The sequence below is a fragment of the Streptopelia decaocto genome, assembly GCF_964273445.1.
Source record: "Streptopelia decaocto genome assembly, chromosome: 7".
Lineage (NCBI taxonomy): Eukaryota > Metazoa > Chordata > Aves > Columbiformes > Columbidae > Streptopelia > Streptopelia decaocto.
The window spans coordinates 19,603,048-19,626,864 of NC_138661.1; the positions used below are offsets into that span (position 1 = coordinate 19,603,048).

The 23,817-nt window shown below is 40.1% G+C and overlaps 2 protein-coding genes across 3 annotated transcripts in view; one reads left to right on the plus strand and one right to left on the minus strand.

Annotated features, from left to right (window-relative positions):
* Nucleotides 1-792: 792 nt before the first annotated feature.
* On the minus strand, nt 793-7,517 carry GPR65 (G protein-coupled receptor 65). Its single transcript, XM_082058365.1, has 3 exons — nt 7,406-7,517; nt 5,280-5,374; nt 793-2,432 (listed from the first exon to the last, which is right to left on the minus strand). The coding sequence occupies exon 3, from the start codon at nt 2,309-2,311 to the stop codon at nt 1,274-1,276; it is 1,038 nt and encodes a 345-aa protein (XP_081914491.1). The 5' UTR covers nt 2,312-2,432; nt 5,280-5,374; nt 7,406-7,517; the 3' UTR covers nt 793-1,273.
* A 3,566-nt stretch (nt 7,518-11,083) lies between these two features.
* The window catches only part of GALC (galactosylceramidase), a 40,356-nt gene continuing 27,622 nt past the window's right edge, over nt 11,084-23,817 (plus strand). For both annotated transcript variants that reach the window (XM_082059096.1, XM_082059095.1), the window contains exons 1-6: nt 11,084-11,299; nt 12,545-12,613; nt 14,729-14,792; nt 16,108-16,221; nt 17,616-17,755; nt 19,931-19,969. In XM_082059096.1, the coding sequence (XP_081915222.1) occupies nt 11,132-11,299; nt 12,545-12,613; nt 14,729-14,792; nt 16,108-16,221; nt 17,616-17,755; nt 19,931-19,969 (594 nt within the window). In that variant the 5' untranslated portion in view covers nt 11,084-11,131. The remainder of the gene's footprint in view (nt 11,300-12,544; nt 12,614-14,728; nt 14,793-16,107; nt 16,222-17,615; nt 17,756-19,930; nt 19,970-23,817) is intronic.

Below are 23,817 nucleotides of genomic sequence, written 5' to 3' on the forward strand. Positions count from 1 at the left end.
CATGGGGTCACAAGTCCTGCCAGCAAACCTGCTCCAGCTTGGGCTCCTCTCCATGGGGACACGGGTCCTGCCAGGAGTCTGCTCCAGTGTGGGCTTCCCACAGGGTCACACCTCTTTTGGGTATCCACCTGCTGGCACAGGGTCCTCCCCAGGGAGCAGGTGGATCTCTGCTCCACCAGGGACCTCCAAAGGCTGCAGGAGCTGGCCCCACCATGGGCTGCATCACGGGCTGCAGGGGAATCTCTGCTTCAGCGCCTGGAGCACCTCCTGCCCTCCTTCTTCACTGACCTTGGTGTCTGAAGAGTTGTTTCACACGTTCTCACTCCTCTCTCCAGCTGCAGTTGGTCTTGCACAGTTTGCCCCCCTCCTTCTTAAATATGTTATTGCAGAGGTGCTACCACCATTGCTGATGGGCTCGGCCTTGGCCAGGGGCAGGTCTGTCTTGGAGCTGGCTGGAATTGGCTCTATTACATATGGGGGAAGCTTCTAGAAGCTTCTCACAGAAGCCACCTCTGTAGCCCCCTGGCTACCAAAACCGTGCCACACAAACTCAATACAATTAGAACACATCATTACTAAAGAAAACAAAAGCTGAAATCTTAAGAGTAGGTAAGTACCTGTCTACATGAAGTAAACAATTTTAAGAACTGGCTAATGTCAGGGGTCTGCTGAAGGAAAATTTGAGTCATTACTGAAACACAGCAACCATCACAGCAGCATAAATTACACCGTGATATTAGAGAGAATATGTACCACCCTCTGTTTACTCCTTTGTCAATCATTTGAATGATCTCCGTGTGTGCGTACTTTATTAATTTCTTTCACAGTACTGATTAAAAACAAAACAAAACAAAACAAATCACACATAAGGCTCATTCCCAGCTAAGTTTTAGGCTTCTGTTAAAACTGGAAAACAAATGACCTGGTTAAGAGGACTTCAGCCTTCCTACAGCTGGGTACATGCATGCCCAGCACCCTGAGACAGGAGGCAGTTCTGAGGGGGAACCTCAGTAATTTTTTCAGCATGTCATGGTCATTTTTCTTGACTGTACGTTTGTTTGTTGACACTGATTTATGTACCACGCCTGATTTAAAGATACACTTTGATGCTCCATTGATTTTGTTGATCCTGCAATATGTTCTTATTAGCTCCAGCTACCGGTTTCACTTAGATTAGTATATGTGACTTCTGGGGTATTTTGTAGGTACATGCTGGAAGAATTTTTCTTTCTTTCCTCTTTAGGTTATCCAGTTTTTCTTTGAACATGCTCTCTCAGGTATTTCTGATAGTCTCCATTTCACAGGAAGTTCTGTAGGTGATCAGTGCACTGCTCTTTGTAGCAGAACTGCACACAGCATGGTCTTTCTCTTGGTCTCCCTCACGCTTTCGTAGGCACAAGCAACACCTGAGCAAATTCAGTATGTCTGTTTGTGCAGTCTCACTCACAAAGCAGTAAAGAATGGGATCAGCAATGCAATTCAAACTTGTTAAGGCCTGTGCAATTCTGTAAACCTTATACATCAACTGTAAAAGCTCTGGGTCAGTGGTATAAGGTTCTTTGATGCTGCGAATAAGCAATATAACATGATAAGGGGTGAAGCAAACAAGGAAAGTAACTGTGATATTCAGAATAAGCTTCCTCACTTTTTTCTTTTCTTCATCTACTGTGGCTTGATTATACCTTACTACTTGGTAAATTTTGTGGTAGCAAAACACAATGATTATCAAAGGGACCAGGTACCCTGAGCATATCCGGAATAAATTTATCTGTGCCTGCCACCATTCCAGGGGGTATTTATCATAGCATAATGTATGATTAGTGAAATTGCATGGATCATTGAATACTTCTTTGTTCACTAATATGACTGAATTCAAGATGCTTTCCAGAAGCCAAACAATTATGCTGACAAGCAAAGAAATTCTTCTTGTGCGCAAGTGCTGGAGCTTCAAGGGGTGAACTAATGCCAGGTACCTATCAACAGAGATGCAAGCAAGGAATGCAGTACTGGTGTAGAAATTCATATACAGAATGAAGGAAGAAATCTGACAAAGTAAGGCAGAGAGCCTCCAGTTATCTCCATTCCAGGCATAATCAATCCACAGAGGTAGGATCAGTGAATACAAAAGATCAGCCAGGGATAGGCTGAAGAGGTAGACTGCTAACTCATTCTTTTTCCTCACCTGAATGCAAGATGCATAGAGGGATATGCAGTTGGTGGGAATACTGATCATCATCACAATGCTGTACACAAATGGAAACAAATATTTATCCAGGGTGTGATCATCATGGCACTTAGCAGTGGTGTTCATTGTCCACCCCGGGTAGTATCTTTGAGCCAGTTCTGGCCTGGATGCAATAACAAAGTCTCTGTAGTCTGATGGGTTGTCATCTGTTAGTTCTTCAGGACTTGGTGGGTAGAATTCCAGCCTTCTGTTACCAAAAAGGAAAAATGTCAGCTATAGCAACATTTTTGTTTGTTTTTTATGGGCTTCTTGCTGGGTATCTTTTTTAGAAGAAAGAAACTGTGTTTGTAGGAGATCAAAGGTTTTAAACACTCCTGGAGGGACATATGCATAGAACTCTAAGGTGGTCAAGGTCAGTCAGACACAAGGTTCTACAGCAGAAGCAGCATAAGTAGCAAAGACACTTCCAGAAGGGTAGGGTCCTGCAATCCAAGGTCTTTCTTTTGGGAAAGCCGAAGGAGATCAGAAAGTTTACCACAAATAACAGAGGTGCACGTTCTATTATTCTGGTGAGCAGAACGGGGTTTTGGCCATATGAATATGGCATATTTGTCATCACCAGTATCTTCCTCCCCTCTAAGTCGATGGAGAGACAAGGATAGAAACACAGGGATTCAGGTACTACTAGAGGTTGGGATCTTCTCAGAGGAGGAGAATGTGTGTCTCTCTATCAAGAATCACTCTCCTGTCTTGTTGCATCCTCACACTTCCCCACTTCCCCTCCCCTCTTTTGTATGTGATTGCCCAAGATCTTGCCACCAACTGTGCTATTCCAGCAAAGCTTACTGCATGTCCCAGGAACCTTCATGTGACACCTGGCAGGCAATTGGGCTCCTGCATGCACAGGAGAATCTGCCAGGATCTCAGTTAGACTCATGTGAGGTAGAGACTCTTGGAGTACAATTTTTCATTTACATTTATTTCCTTTAGGAATTGCAGTTGCCATGCATGAGTTATAAACCCATTAGCAATTAAGTTTACCTTAGGCAGTACCAGGGTTGTGGGTGTCAGCACCTTCAACATCAAAATACCAGCAAAATGGCAGCCCTGACTAATGCAGCGAGACTGAAGGAGTTGTGTGTGTGAGTCTCAGAAGCACTTAGAAGAGCTGACCTTTAAGTAAGAAAGGGAATACAAGCATAGCTATGAGACAGCTGGTACTCACTGATTATAGCACATTCAGTAATGACATTGAGTAATTCTGTTCCCCAAAGATCTAATTGATAAGTCCAGGAAATATGAGAATGGAGAATATTTGTTGTGGTCCAGTTCTACTGCCAAATATACCAAGTGCTTCAGAGACTGACTGTGGTAAGTCATCTGCGGTTTGGGCCTAGACTGCTAGCAGAGGAGATAAAGACGTTGTAGAACAAGTAGATTGCAAGATAGCACCATCTACAACTGGTCCCACATAGGAAACAGCTCAAACTGGAGACAATCTGGGTGCAGGAATTTTCCTATGTGGTAGGTAAATTCATTCTGCCTTTTATGGGTTTGATGTGCAGGTTTGTGGGTTTGTCAGAGGAACCCTAGTAAATTTATTGCCCTTGTGGAGAAGTTGTTTTAGGGATTTTTTTTTCCCCATTAAAACAAAACAACAAAAACCCCACAAACGCAAAACAAACAAAAAGCACTTTCATGCACATTCAGAAGAAAACAAAAAAGGAGCAGTGACAGAAATCGTTACAAAGCACATATCTCATTTTACCAGCCACTGCTTTATTTGATCAAGTTGGCTAACTTTTCACAGTTGGAGCTAAATTCATTCACAGGCTTGAAAGACAAAGAAAATTCTTGAGGACCTTCCAATTTAGTCCACTGAGCATGATAACTAATTTAAAAAATGCAATGTCTGTATTTAGGACAAACTGCTTTTCAGAGTGGGTTAATAAAACCACAAGCTAAATAGGGCATCATAAGCCTACCAGATAGATAAGCATCACAAATTAAAAATCTAGCTCTAGAAATTAGATCCCAGGCTTTTGCTGACCCACTTCTCACCAAAAGCAGAGCAAGCATGCACAGACTGACCAGATGAATAAAAGATAAAATACCTACCTCTTCTTCTAATCACAATATAGCATCTCTTTTCCTGTGACAGGTCTCTTGATGTCTAATAGGGAAATGTGCCCTTTCAAAAGCATGTGTGTAATGTGGCAAGTGTGTGCAGCAGCATTTATGAATCGTGTGACTGAGAAACTGGAATTCCTTCTTCCTCCCCCACAAACTCTTTCTCCATTGTTAGTTGACTTGTTATATTACACTCATCCTTCCAAGCTCCTGACTTGTCTCCATATTACACACAACAGCTCCTCTCACAGTTATATTTATCAGCTCTTTCATATCTGCTCACAGACCAACACAACAATTTCTTCGTACCACCCACCTTCTTTTTCTTCAGCTTTCTCTTTTTAGCTCATTGTTTCTAGAAGCTCCGCTTTGTTGATCTTACTGATCATAAGGCATATAACATGCATCTTCTTTGGGGCAAGACCTTATTTTGGTCTTCTGCCACCCGCCACCCCACTGAAGATGGGATTCAAAGAGAGAGATGAGACCACATGGAATTTGCCTCCTTGGCAATCTTTTCTGTCCTGCATGTTCACAGGTCAATGCACCTTCCTTTTATTTTTATTTCATTTTTAACCAGTATCATAAGCAGTCTCTATGAACAAAGCCTTGGTGTCTAAAATTCCCCAGGTAATCCATATCCCAACTTTGATGACACATTGATGCTACTTATACAAGGACATGCTTTCAATGAGAGTAAAAACAAGAAGTGTGTCATTCTAGTATGTATTGATGACCTACACTGAAGTGTGTCAAAGAGCCAGCAAATGAATTATACCACAACGCACACTGCAGATTCGTGCACGGAAATATAAAAGCAGAAAGGACTGTTTTTCTCTGATTATAAGACATTTCATTACAGTTACCTTGAGCCCTGTTCAGGGGAAGTGGTCCAAGTCACACTTCTTTGCTTAGGTTTTATCCCAATAATTAGGACTACATAATGCAACATAATTTGTCTTACCTGAATGCATGACTGAAAGGTTCCCAGGTTTTCTCTCAGCTACTGAGTGTACCTGCTGTTTTTGCCCAGGAAGGTGGTATTGGATTACAGCTATCCTAAAACAGAATGTTTGATAATTTTTCCCACTGATTGTTTTTTCTAAAAAAACTACCAAGGATTTTCTGTTTAACGATATAGTCTAATGGTTTGACTTTCATGGTTCAAACTCACTGTGATTAATTCTGCAGACTTGTGACTTATTTTATAGACTTATTTTGGTATCAGATGTGTTTCTAACAAAATATATTCTCAATAGTAATTTTTTATTTTAGTCACATTATTCAATGATTATCACTGTGCCTGCCTCTCTGTCATTTTGCCGCAGAAAACCTGTTGCACAAAAACTCTGAAAAAATAAGATACAACTAGCAGTCAGACATAACATTTAGATAAACAGACTAGCAAAAGTTACACTTCAAGTAATGTATGCAAACAAGTCTGTAAAGGAACCTTGTGACTGTAACTGGAAAAAAATACTCACTACATATTGTATTTGTATTGATGCATTCCTGCAGTATCCTTTTCAGATTCAAAGAGAACTTTATCAGGCCTCTCCACTTAGGACATTTCGAAAGTAGCAAATTAAGTGTAAAATTATACTTCCATAAGTACAAATACCAAATTATATTCCATACTCTGTTCCATAAACAACTTTTGAAGGGAAGAATGGAAGAGTCTTTTTTTATTTTTCAGATGGATGAATTCTGTTATAATTTGGGAAATCAGGAAATGATGAAGAGGACTGTAAGGATTTTGTGTTATTAACAGAAAAGTTTAGTCACTAATTTATAAAAATGCTCTTCCATTAGCTAGCAAACACCAGTTGAATTTTGGAAACAACTGCAAGTCTTACTTTTCACCCTTTATTTCAAATTCAAGTTCAGAAAAGAGCAAGTTACTATACGCAATATTCATTACAATGTGGTAAGTTTTTGCAAAGTACTTGGCTTTTTAGACAGGTTTTAGGGGAAGAAAATATGTGAGCTAGATCTGTGCAGTAGCTGCTGTACTGGTGCTACTGTATATCAGCCATATGATGGAAGGACAGATGGCTTTCTTGATTTCTTTTTTCTCTCAAAACAATTTCAATAAAGCAGTTCGTTTTTGTGTTCTCAAAATAAGTCAGAGTGCCAAGCTGATTTCCTCAAGTACAAGAACCTTCCACAGCTGGATCTTTTTTTCCTAACAAGCAGATTTCTAAACTTAATTTTGAAAAACTTCACAGTTTAGGAGAGCTGAAATATGTCTGTTAGTAACATGGACATTTTTGCTTAAAATTAACAGCATTTTTCCTCATGCAACACTAAAATTTCACTCACAGGTCTCTATGAAATCCTGTAGAGATTCGAACAGGTCTAAAAGCTCAGTCTTTTTAACTCTGAAATACACTTTATGGACAGTTTTATAGAGCATAAAAATTCTGTTAACATGAGCAATTAAAAAAAAACCACCATGGTTTTAGATGTAGGTCACACAGGTGAGTTTATTTTGCTACATCTTTATGTGCATCATGTTTTCCTATATGCAGACAAAAAGATGCTTCACAAAATGTTTTCACATACATTCTTGGTATTCTAAGAAGCTACTTTTAGCACAGCTTATTTTTCTGCTAGTTTTAAGCATTGTGTAAAGTCATGTAATTAGCACTGCATACCTTGTTAGTGCCATAAATTATTAAAGAACAATAACAGAAGAGCTACTGGAACCCCCTGTGAAACCTGAGGCACTTTTTGCAGTGGAGAGAGGACAGCTCAGAATCTTGAAAACTCAAATAGTGCTTTTCTCTATCCTTTCCTTCCTCCCTCTGCTAAGCAACAGGTATTTTGACCATGACAATAGCATTACAACAATAAATCAAGCTGGCATGTTCTTCCCAATTAAATAATTTGATCTCATTTGCCGTTTTTCTTCATGTTTCACTTGTGCTGGGGGTGAAACACTCCTTCTCCCAAAACTATCTTTTCCAGCCCCTTTTGTGTCCCTTCTTTTTGTTGTACAATGTCAGCATCACATTAAGGGAGAGCCAGGCTGAAATCTGTACCAGAACATAAGGTGCGTATCTGACTTCTTGGATTTTGAGCACTTACCTCCGCAGCCATGTGTCCCCGCGTGGCAGTTTTCACTGTGATGCCATCTGTAGTGTGACGGTGTCTGCTTCTGAGAAGAGAAACGTCTTCATCAGATAAAGCAACAGGAAGCTGCTCTTGGATACAGCAATGAGGAAACAGCTCACGTGTCTCTTAATTTTTTTTTTGCCTATTTTTTTTTCTATATCTTGTTAATCTAAACTTACCCATGGGAACAAATGTAGTTTTACAGAAGAATGCACAGAGGATTGCACTAACCTTGGTAAATCTAGGAATACTTTTAGTAAGTTTATAAAAGTTTTATTGAAAATATTCCCTAATTGTATCAGTGCAGTATATTACAAACCTCTTATCTAGGACACAATGCATTCTGCACAGAAACCACTCCACAGAAATAAAATACTGTGGACTGTATATGTATTTAGTTTTGTTTACTTGTTCAAAACATAGGGACTTTTTTTTGACTGAAGAATTGGCACTTGCCTTTGCCAACAAATTTATCCTAGAATCAAATAAGAATCCACCTAAGAAAACCCCATAAAAATATATCATAAGGACTTCAGGAATTTGTGCAAAAATAAGTAATTATTTTCAGAATTTGTATTACTGTTCTTGTCTGTTTGCCTACTGATGGAAGTCTGTAAACAGTTCTAGTTAACAGAGGATAACAGAATGTTATGCACTGCAACAAGCTGCATATTTATATATTTTTATATAAACTGAATCTGAGGTTGGATGGGGCTTTCACAGGAGTCATTATTTTAACAGATAATTATATTCTGTTGGACAGGTGGAAAATTGTTCCATGAGCATAGTTTCTCTTTTCCCTCTGTGATCAGAATAATTTATTGTGCACTCAGATTTTTTCTTAAATCCCATTTGAAATGATTAAATTCTGCTTCTAAGAAACTGGGTACAATTTCACTTTAAAAGTACATCTATTGGGTAACACAAAAACTAGCCTGTTTGATGATTCAGATGCTAAGGAGAAATGAAACAGATGAGCAGATTTAAAAGCTCTAAAATAGGACATGCTGACTTCCTTGAGAGCAATACCATGCAGCTCTATAACATATAACTACTGGATGCAGAGATTTGGTTCCTTCTTTTTTTTCCAGCCAGAGCATGACTTTTTCATCCACAGTTTTTCTACCAATATGCTTGTTAAAGCCTAAATTATTAAATAATTTTGTACTTGTGGTTATTCTTGAAATAGTATCATAGCCCTTTCCAGTCCGGTGAAAGGGAACTTGGGTGGAAGACAGGTTAGATTAATTTATAAATTAATAATAAAAATTAATAATTCAGTCAAATAATTATTTTCATTGAGAGAAAAGTCATTAGATGAAGATCTGTTTTATCACTTTTCACCTGTGTTTTTCTAACATGGTACCTACTAAGAACACTGTCTGCTGTTCTGTTGAGGGTTCCTATACTTCACTGAAGAAAAACCAGTTCTTATTAGAAATCGAGGAACATAATTGATACATTTCTACAGTTCTCCACTGTAACAATTGATAGTGGGACTGAAGGATCAAAGGAAGGAAGAAAGCAGATGATGCATTTTATATATTCTGGAAGTAAAGGTATATGTAAAGAGCAACTCTTGGCTAAGTCAGTTTGGAACAATTAAATTTCTGATGCAAGCAGCACTTTTTTTTTTTTTTTCCATATGTATATGTGGACATACACAGCATCATAAACCAGTCATTGCAGAACAACAGGTGGGTTTTGGGCTGACTGAGATTCAATAACTATCAAGAAAGAAAAATGGAAATAGAAAAGCATTAACAGTGGAAAATTGTCTTACCTACAAAAGAAGCAACGGATACTTTCTTTAAGTTCTCAATAATTTTATTGGTTATATTTGGGTTTACAAAAGGTCTGGATCACAGGTCCTTGGGTCATGGACAAAGTCATTAGGAAAACAGACAAAAAGCAAGGTTGAGATTTCTAAAGTCCTCAGAGTCCCACCAAAATATCCTCTTCACCAAAATGGATTCTAAGAATGCTTATCTATACCAACTGAAAAAGAGAGGCCCTAAGCACATCATAAGATGGAAATGTGAGTTTTGAAAGTTGACACTTTTAGGCTCCTGTGAGTGATTAAGAGACTGAATTTCATGACTGAAGCCTTTTACCTGTAATAAGGTGACACATTAGTTTAAGAAATTATCCTGTTAATCATTCATGATGATTTTGCAAACCTTCCAGGTGTGCAAAGCTGTACAGTTTGCTGGAACAAATGCAAATTATAATATTAATTCTACCTCTGCCACTGACTCACTGGAGCCTTGAGGAAGTAACTCTGTCTTGCATGTAATAATGACACTGTATAGCTCATTTGGGTGTGAGCAGGTTCCTTAGTTAATGTTGCTGTAAAGTGTAAAATGTTTTGTGAGTGCTTGGTATTGTTATTAAAAAATAAATAAACAGGAAACGTCAGTCTGGTCATGTCATCTTTGAGATATTATATACCTCAATGACATGGGCAAAAGAGGTAGTGGCTCGATTAAAAGCATTCTTTAATGCCAGAAAAGTGCAAACCCGGGGCTTTTCCACAGGCCTCTCGCACTGTCTGTGTGACACCTGCCACGGCACCTCCCGGGGCCTCGTTCCTCCCGGAAGCACACGGAGCACGGGCTGTAGAGCACCCTAAGGTCAGCAGGCAGACAGTTCCGCTTTAACACCTTTATGGGATAATCCAGTTGATCGGCAGTCTCCTGATCACCCTCTCTCTGAGCCCAGTGCCCTCCTGACCCGGAGCCCGAGCGAACACCGCGCCTGTTCCCAGGGCAGCCCCCGGCGTGCGCCACGGCACCGCCTCACCCGGCCGCGCTGTGCTGCGGCTGCCCGGCAGCGTGCCCGGGCCGGCTGTCAACAGGAAGGCTCCGTCAGCCACGCCGGTGGGGCCAGTCGAACCCCACCTCCAGGATCCCGCCCTGGGGTCAGGCTGACGCAGCTGCGGATCCCGTTGCGGCCGCCGCGGTGTCCGGGGAGGCGCTGCCGGATGCCCCTGCGGGGCCGGGTATCCCAGCGGCGCCGCTCCTGCGCAAGTGGCAACGGTCCCTCACAACGCGAGGGAGTTTTCTCCTCCCAAGTACCGATTTTTTTTTTTTTTCCTACTTCACGAGGGATTTGGTGGCAGCCTGAGGGCGGGGCAAAAGCAGTCACGGCTACTGGGAGCTGGGGAGGGCCGGGAAATGAGACGTTCAGGGGGAACCAGGATATCTCTCCCAGGACAGCTGCCGTGCCGTGACAGGGACCCCGAAAAAAGGCCAGTTCGGTGCAGCTCTCACAACCTGGCTGCTCGTGCGGCGCTAATCGCACTTTCCACGTGTGTTTGCAGAGAAACCCTGTCCCGCCGTGCCGCCCCAGCCGCTCCCCGCCTCGCCCCGCCCGCTTTCCCACACCCGAGATGGCTCCTTAGGGGCTTCACTCTCCATTCAGTGCCCAATTGCAACATAGCAGCTCGCCTTCCACCAGCCGGAATTTGCTTCGCCCTTTCTTAAGATGGCGACCACCAACTTCAGAGGCGGGTGGGCGGGAGGGCTTCTCTTTTCCCTTTTAACAAAAGGGCGGTGCGGGGCGGTCACGCCCCGCCCCCCAGATGATTGCCCAGTCATGTGACGCGCGGAGCCGGGCAGTGCCGTGTTGCTGTAGGGACGGGGCGGGGCAGTGCGGCTGGGAAGCTGCCGGCGGCGCTGGGAGAGAGGAGCGGTTGTGATGGGGTGCGCGGTTCTGCTGTGGGGCTGGTTCCTGCTTGGCTATAGCTGGGGCACGGGGCCCCCCGGGGTCGGTGCCGCTGCGCTCTTGACGGGCGCCTACGTGCTGGACGATGCCGGCGGGCTAGGCAGGCAGTTCGACGGAATCGGGGCTATCAGCGGCGGCGGGGTAAGCGGCGGCGGCCGTGAGGGCTGCTCCGGTGCTGGGGTGCTAATCCCCTTCTTGAGGCGGCGGTTGTAACGGACACTTGGGCGCGGGATTCCGTGAGTGGGAGTGTTTGGCTTGGGTGCAGGCCCTTGAGGCATCGGCGGGGCCTGTGCTGGCGGGGGGCGGTCTGAGTGGAGCCCTGAGGGCTGGAGGCGGGGGAAACCCCGAGGGGAGCCCTGAGGGCTGGTGAGGGGGGGTTGGAGTGGAAGATGGTCTTTGAGGGGAGTCCTGAGGGCTGGGGGGTGTCCGAGAGGAGCTCTGAGAGCTGGGGGCTTGGATTCTGAGGGGAGTCCTGAGGTCTGGGAGGGATGGACTCGGAGGGGAGCGCTGTGTGGGAGGGGGCGACGGACTCTCAGGGGACCCTGAGTGTTGGGGTGTGGGGGATGCACTCTGAGGCGAGCGCGGAGGGCGGTGGTGAGGGACTCTGCGGAGCACCGTGAAGGGTCTCCGGGGGCTGGGCTCTGAGGAGTCCCATGGAGGCCCCACGGGGCGGGCGGTGGTCCTGGCTGCGAGCGGAGCTGTGTCCGACCCCTCTCTGTGCCCGTGCTCTGCTCAGCCGGGCAGCGGCTGGTTCTCCACAGGCTGCTCGGGGTACCGAGGGCCAGCTCCGTCCTTTGTGCTGCTGCAGGAGAGCTAAGCTAGAGTGGGCTTTTTAATGTAGAGGGTCTTCCTGGCCACTTGTATCTACGGCTTTTAAAAAGCTGGGAGAGGCGACAGCCAGTTGTATGTTCTGTTGTGCTCCAGCGAGCAGCGCTGGGAGATCCAGCGAGTTTGTGCATGCTCTTGGACCTACTGAGTTACTTTTCATTTCTTCCTGCCTGTGTGTCCCGTGAGCTCCCGTTGCTTTTGGTGTATGGTGAGCCCAAGCAGGGAGACTTGAGTCTAGGGGAGAAATGGTGCTGGGAAGGAGCTGTGTTTTGTTTGCAGTAAATTTGTGAGATATCTTTCTTTCTCTATTCACTGGACCCTCTTTGCAGTAAATTGCAGGTAACTGCGGTATAAGGTAATTGCAGTCTACAAAACCAGAAATGCACGACTGAAGGGCTAGAAGAAACAGTTTTTGTAGGGGCTTAACCTGAGTTCCTGGTGTTATAATTATTTTTGTAGGTTTATTAGTTGTGTGAAAGCCCTAGACTGACAAGCTGGTACATACTGAAAAGTTTAAAAGTGAAGTTTTCCTATTTTCATGTTTTCTTTCAATTTTAGGCCACATCTAGATTGCTGGTGAACTACCAAGAACCTTACCGCTCCCAGATTTTAGATTATCTGTTCAAGGTAAAGTCAGTTTCACTGCTACAATAATGCCTAGTTTCATGCTGAATTTCTTGTGCAGTGTTGGAATTTCTGTAGTATATTCAGTTGTACTTGAAATTAGACAAAATCCCATCACAGTATCGCAGTATGTTAGGGATTGGAAGGGACCTCAAAAGATCATCTAGTCCAATCCCCCTGCTGGAGCAGGAATGCCTAGGTGAGGTCACACAGGAACATGTCCAGGTGGGTTTTGAATGTCTCCAGAGAAGGAGACTCAACAACCTCCTTGGGCAGCCTGTTCCAGTGCTCTGTCACCCTCACTGAGAAGAAGTTTCTTCTCAAAATCACGTAAAGCATCTATTTAATGTGGATTTTTATTGGAACTCTAAGTTTTAGATGTTGTTTTTCACAAACAGCATGCTGTTCAAGAGCATGTTTCTTCAAATTATTATTAAAATTCCTTTTACATTTTCACAATATATTTTCAAATATATATTTTCAAGATATTTTGGTCATCTCTGTGGGTTTAATGATGATTGAATTGATTTTGTGGCTAAAATGAGGGGTTTAGCTGTTAATAGTGGTTGCAGGAAGCCATTTTCTTTGTTTTTTTTTTAATGAAGTACAGATAGATTCACATAATATGACAATAAGTGTGCAGACTGCATCATTTCAATAAGATATATATTCCAAGCTAGTCTGAGGTAGAAGTGCAGTTACTCTAGAAGGTGTGTGAATGTTAATGGTTTGTGAGCTGCTTTAGTTTGCAAATGTAACCTGTGGAGTTACCCAACTAAATATATGGTAAGATTATTGCACTGGATAGTAATAACTTGTTTGCTTATGGCACTGTGAATTGCTCTGCTGGAAGAGAATGTCATGTCACTTTCAAGTAGTGTAATCCAGATGGCTGGAGGGGAATAGTTTGCTGTGTAGTTTTAAGAATTGGTTTTAAAGGGTAGAGTAAGGCATAATATGACAGTGGGGGATCAAAACCTGTGGTTTTTGGAGACCAAAGTTGTGTGATACAAATATGAGTTTTCTGAAAGAATTAGTGGCCATGTGGTTAAAGAAAATATAGCTGAGAGATTGTGATTTTTCAGAGTTTTTGACAGGTTCTTTCACCAACACCTCTTAGGATGTGATACCTGGGAGGGGTATACCTTGCTTCATTCTCCTCGTCTTTTAGTGTCAGTCAGGTTTCACGATGAGGCTGGGAGAGCAAATGTGCTAGAAGTTAAATCAGACATGTCAGGAGAAATGCTAATTTGGGAATATTTGCTTCTTATTGATATACAAATTAAAAGATCCAAAACTTATAAGCCAAGGAAACTATTGTCTATGCAGCATATTTTTTTTTTAACAAACTGCAGTCTCACATCTTAAAACTTTTTTTTAGAGGCCAAAAGTATACTTGGTTAATTCCATGGAGAAGGCCAGCTCATTAGTTGTTATGAAAATTAATGATTAGTTGCAACTTCTGGTTTGCGCAATTTTTAAGCCACTAGTGGCTGGAAGAACACACTAGGAGTAGGATCACCTGTATGAGCTTGAATTTTATATTCTGCTCCACCAGTCAGATGCCACGGGAACACGATAGTGGACTAGGTGGCCATTGGTTTTCCACTGTAGTGTGTTGGGTTTTTTTTCTTCCTCTCTTGCCTTTCTGGCTGTAGTTAGCACATTATTTCTGACCTGTGTGGATATTCTTTCACATAAGCCAAGTAACCCTTTACACCAAAGAATAAATTATTTACTGATATATTAGCTTCAGTAATTTGATTTAAAAAGAAAACAAACTTAACTTTAAACAACATTAAAAATACTGTTGTGTTCCTCAAATAGCCTATGTTCTACTTGAAGAGTGCTTCAGTATTTTCTTGAGCATAACCAGTTTAAAATCTGTGCATTTGGGGAGGGATGCCTTTAATGGTGCAAGAATCAGTGAAACTGCTTGAAGATGAGTGCTATTTGTCTTGCTTGATTTTCTTTTGCAGCAGAATTTTGTATAATTGTATCTATAAGTGGCGTTAAAGAAAGTATTGGATATTTAGCATTGTCAAAATTGCACAGTTATATATTGCATTCTTATTGTTAACAGCAGGATTCTGTTTGTCTGTCGCTCTTTTTTTCTAGCCAAATTTTGGCGCTTCTTTACATATCCTCAAAGTAGAGATTGGAGGTGATGGACAGTCAACAGGTATGGATTTTGTGCGAGCAGGGTTTAACTTCTCATTGGAGTGATGCTGTAAGTAACCTGTTCTGCATATGGCACTTCAGCTGAAGTGTGGAGATGCATTCTGTAGTTATACTGAAGTTGCAGAAGAACATAAGCAATGTCTGCTAATTTGTAGAAGAGAAATTTACACTAATGTTCTGAAGACGGTTCTCACTAATATGGTTAATAGGTTGTGTTCGAGAGCGATTGAGTTCTTCTTTTTCCCCCAAAGATTAAGCTACTGGCTAAGGAGAATGTTAAATACTTGTGTGATGCATTTCCAGATTTTAGAAGAATAACAATAAGGTGTATATGTGTTAACACACTGAACTGCAGCTCTTACTCTGACCTCCAAAGTGTGATCAGGAGTTTGTTTGGCATCTGATTGTTGTTTTGTGTCTCTGACAAATAGAGCTGACAGATACTTTGGTGTTAGTAAGGTAAAAAAAATCAGTTCTATTTTCTCTAATGAAATGTGCTGTTTCAGCACTCTTCCAAAAAACCCTATAATCAGAAGACATATGTGGAACAATTAGGCATACAGTTTAGCATAAGTAATTGTTGCAGTTGCATGCATAAGTTATTAATTGACTTTTGTATGTAATGACTTCCCATGCAACACTGATAGTTTTGCACCTTTCCTGTTTGTTTACCTTTGCCTGACATAGTTCAGTGCACAGCCCTCTATTCCAAAAACTCTTCCTACAGTCACAGAACATGGTAGAAATCATAAACTAGATCTTTTACTATAAAAATAAAACACCCTCTTTCCTGCTGCTGAAAAACTTCATGGCATTTCCTTTCCCTCCCTGGTCTTGCCTTGCACAAAAGAAGCAAACTATAACTTTATTTTGTTTGCTTTTCAGTTTAGCTATAACCTACTTCTACAAGTGTGTGTTTTCCATTCTTCCTCCCTTCCAATCTTAATGCTGTAACTTTCCTAGTGGTTGCTGGGACCAAAGTTATAATGAATATAGATTTAATATTCCAGCTAGGGATAGAAAATGCTCAATAGTTAATCCTGTTCTGATGTTAAACCAAAGCAAAAATCCCTTAAAAATTAAAAATGCTAAATTTATGCTGACAAAGTTAATATGCTAAGAATGATGGGTGGCAAGTCTTGCGTGTTCTTTCCCACCATTAATTTTGCTTTGAAATACATGCCAAAGAATGTGTGAACTGTGTTGGAGGTATGTGTTTACATACTGTGGCAGTGAGCAATACAGAAAGCTTTATAATGTGTAACAGCTTATGACACAGAAGATAATTGTGAGCTACCGGTCTCTTTCTTTCCTAGATGGTACTGAACCATCCCATATGCACTATGAAAATGATGAGAACTACTTCCGGGGCTATGAATGGTGGCTGATGAAAGAAGCTAAAAAGAGGAACCCCAACATTAAACTGATTGGTAAATTGCTTCAAGTTTTAGCATTTAAATGCTTTTCCCCCCCCTAACTAAATTACATATCTGACCCGTAATTGGCAAATTAATTTTAATGGGCAGGTGTTTTGATGGTGCAGTAGACCAAGTAGAATATCTAGTATTTGGTAAACTTGCCTTGATGCTTCACTGAAATGTAATGTGTTTTACTTACAGTAGTACAGCAAGAATGTATATAACAAGCAGTGTAAGATAAGAAATTACTCTAATTATTTGCTTGTATCAAGTAACATTAATCCTTAGACATATCACAACAATGAGCATAAGTGTTTTATCATGAGACCTGAAATTCTGAATAATAGGGTAAAAAAATTGGGAGGCATAAGGTAAACTTACAGGAAGTATAAATCTCTATATCTTTTATGCACTAAATTCAATTACATGTTCTTATTATAAGCCCTCACCCTCTCCCCACTGTAGAGGTTCTTGTCTTCTGATTTGTTTGTCTTAGGCATGTAGCTGAGTTGTAAGACTACTTTACTGTTTCCCTGTTTTGATGGTGGGTTGTGCATTTGCTGTGACAGTACAAATATGGAACCCTAGATTTTAACTGAAACACTTTACAAAATATGTCACATGAAATGAGGGAAAACATCTATCAGTTAAAAAGTATGTGATCCCCCCTCTTCCAGGGATCAGGCTTGGCTATATCAAGCCACAGGGCCTGACTTGGTGCAGGATTTGCCAGTCAGGTTCTGCTAGATAGGCACTGTGACAAGCAGTAAGCTTACCATCTATGACTAATTGTGATTGTTAATAACCTGCCTCTTCCCTCAGATCGAGCTCTCAACAAAGGAAGGTAGGTTTGCCTTTGAATTAGCCTATGGTGTCTTATAGAAAGTCAGCTGAAAACTTAGCAACATCTGATTAGGTTAATTTGTTGTTCTTGTTTACTACAGAAGCCAGTACATAGCTGATTCTTGGAAATGGTTTTTCATGATCCTAATCTTTCTTCATCTGTTGTGATCAGGTCATCACTTCTTCTGAAATTAATATTGAGGAGATTCATGTTCAGTATTTGTGTATAACTGTCAATTCTTAACCCAATGTCTTTGTAATTTTGAACCCGTTAGAGCTAATACCACACAGTGGAAAGATTATATGTAGTCAATTGTTCTCTAGTCACTAAAGTTTTCTAGCTTAAGAAAAAGGCAGCTGTTAATATGTTCCATCACAATTTAACTTATTTAACTGGACAGTACGCTTTAATATATGTTTAATTGTATTCACTGGAACTGTAGGAATTTGAAGTACGTACCTGCTCCTTCGCCTTGGGTAGAACAGATCGCAGCTTGCCATTGAAGCTCACTGAGTAATGTAGAACAACCACTTATTCATTTATTTTTCTTCTGTCTTTCCAGGATTACCTTGGACATTTCCAGCATGGATAGGGAAGGGTGAAAACTGGCCCTATGACTATCCAGATGTGACTGCTTACTATGTCGTTTCTTGGATATTAGGAGCTAAACAGTATCACAATTTGGACATTGATTATGTTGGGGTCAGTAAAGCAAAATCTTTTGCATACTTTATCTATCTTCATTCTTAAAGTCTCAGTCTTGTATCTCTTTGTTGATTACTGGACGAAGGGGATGGGAAGAGAAATAATTTTGCAAATGCAGTTTTGTTTTTTTCTATTGCATGATGAAAGGCAGAAGTTTTGTTTGTTTACAGTCTTTCTGCAATAGTGGCCGTTAAAGCAGAACAAGTGTAGAATGGCTAATCTCCTGCTTTCCCAATTCTAGAACAAAGTTACTGAGTATTTGAGAATTCTTAGATCTGTTTGAATCTTGGGCTTGCCAAGCTTGTTCTGCTTAGGTTTCAGCAGTTACCAGATTACAAAAAGCATTAGTTAAGACAGTTTGTGAAAAGTCAGCTAACATGACTTCTTGGTGTAAAATATGGTTACAGTTTTGGAGAAGGGCAATACTTTACAGGTTATTCCATTTTTATTTGCATTATTTATAGTAGTAGAGCTGCATGTGTTACAGTACATTAGAATTACTGTGTTGTGTTACAGTGCAATATATGTATGTAGCGAATGAATGTCTGAGAAAAACGGACATGAGACCGAAGCAGACAATCTGGAAAACCACTTTTCAAGTGGCTAGGATTCCTCTAAAATCAGTCCTATACTTTCTGAAACACTTACTTTGGACTTTTAAGTGTTTTGGTGTGAGACAGTTTAACTTCAGAAAAGCTCAAAATCACTTCAGCAGTCCAGAGCAAAGTGTCTGAAACTATGGCTACCACCCCTCAAAGGAAGTCTGATCTTTCTGCTGTAATGTGAGATGGTATATCTGACGTATATCTCTTCTGGAACACATCCCCCTGGATGTTGCTGACTTATTTCAGCTGTGTCAGTCTTGCACTTTGGGTAATGCTGTTGCTCTAGCAATTCAGCTGAGGGAACAGGGAGAACAGCTGCTGTTAATTTTTCTCCTTGCTGTGTTCTTAGAGTAGAAGGTAAGTTCTGTGCTTTATGTGTTTGAGTAATGTCTGGTGTCTGTTTGTTACTTCACGGTGACTGGCCTTCTGAATTCTGTACTTCTAAGAAAAGGGAATTTCTGCTTCTACAGACCATGTGGGGACATTGTGTATTGTCTGATTTCTTTGTGGGTATGATCTGAAATGCAGGAAAGCAGTGAGGTCTGTGAAGGCTCAGAAGCTGTCAGAACAATTTTAGTGCTGTTTTGATTCTACATTGTTAGCCTTTACTGCTATTTTGTTTTATAGCATGTGTTATATATCTTTATTTGCTTTATGATGCAGTGGGGCTTTCAGTAAGTAACATTTTGATTTGCTCATTTCTGAAGTGACATGCTAACACTTATAGAAAGATCTAGAAATATCAAAATCAAATGGGCATATCCCATGTGCAAGAAACTGTCTGATTGTACATGGCTGGGTAATCTACACCTAAGGGGGACACTTCCACCTTTACTGGTGAGTGTGACTCAGAGTGTTCATTTTGCAGTTAGTAAAAAATAAAGTAAGGTTTCTGATTGTGTATTTTATTGACCAGGGTATTTGGTAGAAAGGAAGACCAGCATTCCTGCTTTTGAATTTTGAGCTGCGTTTAGCTTAAATACTCTTTTTGTAAAAGATGGATAATCCAGGACAACAGAAATGAGAATTTTCTCTGCTTATTTAAACTATACTGGATCTCTCTTGTGTTCAAGTATGGATGTAGTCCTCTGTAAATTAGAAGGAACTGTGTCATTGAATAGCCTCCTGAAACTGTAGGCAGTTACTTGAAACATAACTTATTCTGGCTTTCCTATATCAGTATATGGCAACAGGGCCCATACATTAGGACTGCACCTTGAAGCCACAGTGTGTTTCACAATGTTGTCTAACAATCTGTAGACCCATTGATAATATAATATAACACTGTTACCATTGTGGAGCTGAAGCAGCTCTAGAGTTTTTTCAGCAAGAAAGCAATCAGTAGACCTTAGAGACAGATAAACCAGCAGTATTTTTTTGAACTTTCATACAGAATTTTCCCCTGAAAAGCTGATAACAAAACCAACCAGAGCACTTCCCTTTAGGAAGCTGAAACCACTGAGTTTATTAATGGTTTGTATAATCTTATATATACAGAAATAAAATCTTTCATTATGCATTGACATATCCAGATTTTTCTAAATGGCTTTTTACTTTTCCTTTATAGATATGGAATGAAAGGGCATTTAATAGCAAGTATATTAAGGTATGTATCTTATTTCTGTAAAGTGAAATGTTTGTTATCATGTGTAAACAATTAGCTCATCTGAATCTGCCTAGAACAGGAACCTTAATCCTGCAGTTACTTCATGTACTGAACTCTGTTTCTTGCAGTTGAAGGCACGGAATGCTAGAAAGATCAGATCTCTAGATCTTTTCTTTGTGTCTGAAGTTGTTATTTTTAACTTTAAGTATGTCAGTGTATGGTAAATGTTTAGGACCTCAACATTTTAATGGGAGCTCCAGTTGATGCTACTGAAATCATACATATTCATCATCTTGGTACTGTCTTGGATATAGTTATAAGTTCAAGATCTAGAATTACTTGAAATTCTGTAGTGAAGTTACAGTGGATATAATACCCTTAAATTATTTCTATAAAACTTCAGGTTCTTTTGTTATGGAAGACATAATAAAGGCTCTGTGTTTCTAACTGTGCAAAATTCCATACCTCCTGTTCTAAAGGAGTTGGAGGAACACAGTGTTTCACGTAACCAGTCTTGAGATCACTAATGTCTCTCTCTGCTGCATGCCTCTGCTGTCCCCCTGCCCTTCTTTGAAAACTCACTTCTGTTTGTTAGTTATGCTGAAGTGCAATGTTAAGTACAAGCTTCTGCTCTGTTCATGTCCTTGTTGCTGTTTTGAGGCTAAGCAAGAATAGCATTAGCTATTGCTCTTCTTAAGAGCAAATAAGAGTTAAATGGAGAATTGAGTGTGTAGGAAAACTGCTGTTTGTGGGTTTTTTTTTTTTTTTTTTTTTTTAGAACTCGGCAGGGATCCCATCTGCTTAAAATGAGTCAATTAGTGGCTATTAGAAAAATTTCAGTTCTTACAGTTTGTGTACATGGCATGAGGTTAGTCACATAGTTTGTCCTTTGCAACCTTTGTTACTATTTTGTTCAGTGATAAGTTTTAGTAGAATGATTCAAGGAATGGCATACAACAGTTAAACTTGACAGTGCAATAAAAGCAAAAAATTATCTTTCACAAGGCTGGCACATAAAAAATTCTGTCTACTCCTGAAAACTGAGAATGCAGTCATATAAAACATTTGTTTAAAAAGTTTTGTTTCCTAGAATATACAATTAGATTATTACCCTTATAGCTGTTTCCTATGATCTGTGCAGTGCTTTGACTGAGGGAGTGCGGAAAGCGCTGTACTGGTCATATATCTTGTACAAAGAAAGAGGAGTACCTTATATCCAACTGTATGGGTTTCTTGTTAACGAAAATGTTGATTAACTATGTATTGTAAACTGATGTACCAGTCTACTGCCACCACAGTAACTTAGTTTTCAAGTCTTATCACATCTTAGACCAAATTCTGTTATGGATACTTCGCAACTAATTTCATTAAAGGTGTTTTCTAGACTCTCACTTTTGTAGGCTGTTAGGCCGTTAGTTCATTTTGGACTGAGAGGTTTGGCACTAGAGTTTTGGAGTGACTTACAAAATCCTTTCCAGAGAAAATACAAATAAACTGAATTGTGACACAGCAGGATACCTTGGCAGCTATGTCAAGGTGTCTTGTTTCTTTGGGCACGTTAAGTAACAAAACTCTGGTGGATGTGTAGGTGCTTCAGATTTTGCTAGTGAAGCTACTTAAATCCCCATATAAACTTGTTCAGAGAATCCTTGTGCTTAGAATCCTTTTAAAATATCCCATGCCAATGTTTGCTTGTCACAAACCTCAGCTGAACTTTTTTTAAAGCTCGGAAATGGGTTCATAGGGTGTTCTCTTTATTACAAAAACCCCTCAGGAACTAGAAGTTTTCTATTTTATTTAGCCTTGGGCAGTGTGGGTTTCAGGCTTTTCTTTTTCAAAAAGTAAAGTGGTTCAATAATTGGGTATAGGCTAATGAAGAAACCACTAAGGATACTAGTGGGATCCTAAAGGATAATCCTAATCATAGGTAATTTTTGCTGGTAGTGGAGGAGGGGGAAAATGTGTGTGTGGAGACTTCATGTAGAAATTTCTAGTTCTTCACTGTGTGTGTGTGTTACAGAAGCAAAGCTAAACAGAACTGAAAATACTTGTTTGCAAGCTGGAATAAAACAATGCAAGTAAAATATAAGATGAATAGGAATAAACTCTTTTTGTGGGGTTTTTTGAGCTGCAAGTTTTATTTCTTCACTGAATAGATGTTATGTTGCTTGGAATGCCTATGAGACTGAACTCCTTGTAAAAAGAATTGTCAGAGAGAGAAGACAGATCTTGCTATAAATAAAAGTCTCATTTCAGTATATCACTGATTGACTCTTCTTTGAAACTGGTTTTCTGGCTTTCTCTATGTCTTGTAAAAAAATTGAAGTGTTCTATTTGCTCAGTCCTATGTCATGTCACTTGAAGGTTTTCTCATCTCTTTGCCTTGGCTTCCTGATGTGGGGAGGATGAATGTGGAGATCAAAATGTTGAGTGTGGGGGCGGTATTCTACTTGTTAACGTTCTAAGTGCTGTTGAATTAGAACTAAGCTTTTGACTTCTAGAGCTAAATGCTTAGTTTAAAATTTGATCTTAAATCACTCAAATATTTGCTGAAAAGTGTCAGCCTTCCCTCTGTTGTACATTAAAGGCTTTTTACTTAACACCCATTTTACTGTTAATTTGCTTACACTCTTCAATGTTGTGTGGCATCTAATCAGCGTGATAGTTTTTTTTTTATTTTTAGATAGATTTGCACTTTGACATTTTGAAAAATGTCTATTTACTGAAGTGTCTGGTTGCACATCAGACATTTTCTGTAATGTGTGACAGATACATGACATAGATGAGCTCTTAGTTTCCTTACAAAATTTTTACTTGTCAGAAGTTATTTTAGTTACTTCATCCACTAAAGCACTAGTTATGTTTCTTATTAAGTAGGAAAAGATTGGAAAAAAAATATTGTTTCTTATAAGTTCTCATTCAAGAAGATCCTGTTCTTTCAATTATATTTTTTAATATTGTAATCTTAAACTAACCCTAAAATTCAAGGAGCATCTGTACATAAACATGAATACCAGATGTGCGGGAACCATTCTGTGTGTGTTATTATTGAGTGCATTTTGATTGTCTACCATTCTGTGTCTTTGGTACTTATCTTTCAACATGGAAGTTCTTCAGTCTGTCTAGTCATTTTGTTCTTCTGAGCTGCCTCTATGGTTAGACAGTTTTTCCTAATATCTATCTAGCTAGAAAGCTTTATATTACAAGGACCTCGTTACAGTAAATAAGTATTTCTACTGTTATGAATTTTTCTGGTAAACTTTATGCTTCAAAGGCTTCAAGCAGCTGAACAGAACTTCGTTGCTACTTTTCTTCTTCTTCCTAAGTTTTATGTCCTTTAGATTTAGGCTTTTATTGTCACCAACACTTAGACTTTGCTTTGTGTCCTTATTTGATTACACATCAAAACAGAAATGCCTCTTATTCTCCTTCACATTCCTGGAGGGCTATTACAAGAAATTATTCAAGGATTCATGCATACTGATCTTCAAATGGTTGGAAAAATCTTTCTTATGCATGTGCATAGCACATAGTACATCATCCTTCTTCTATATCAACGATTGCGATGCCTTTTTTTTGACTCTTCAGATAACACATACTTGCATAATGCCAGCCCTGTATGAGCTTGGTTCATTCTTAACTGTTGGAGTGGGATATATTTTGTCTAAAGTTCCACAGGCAGATGTAAGTGGTTTATCATCTTTGGCAATGAAATAGTAAGGAAAAGCTGGAAAGACAAAATAGGACTTCTTATTTGCTGGCATGTTTGAATTCAACGCTGACTGCGCTCAGTTTTGTTGTAAATATGCAATTGCAGGTTTATGCATTATATTCCTGAAAATTAGTGA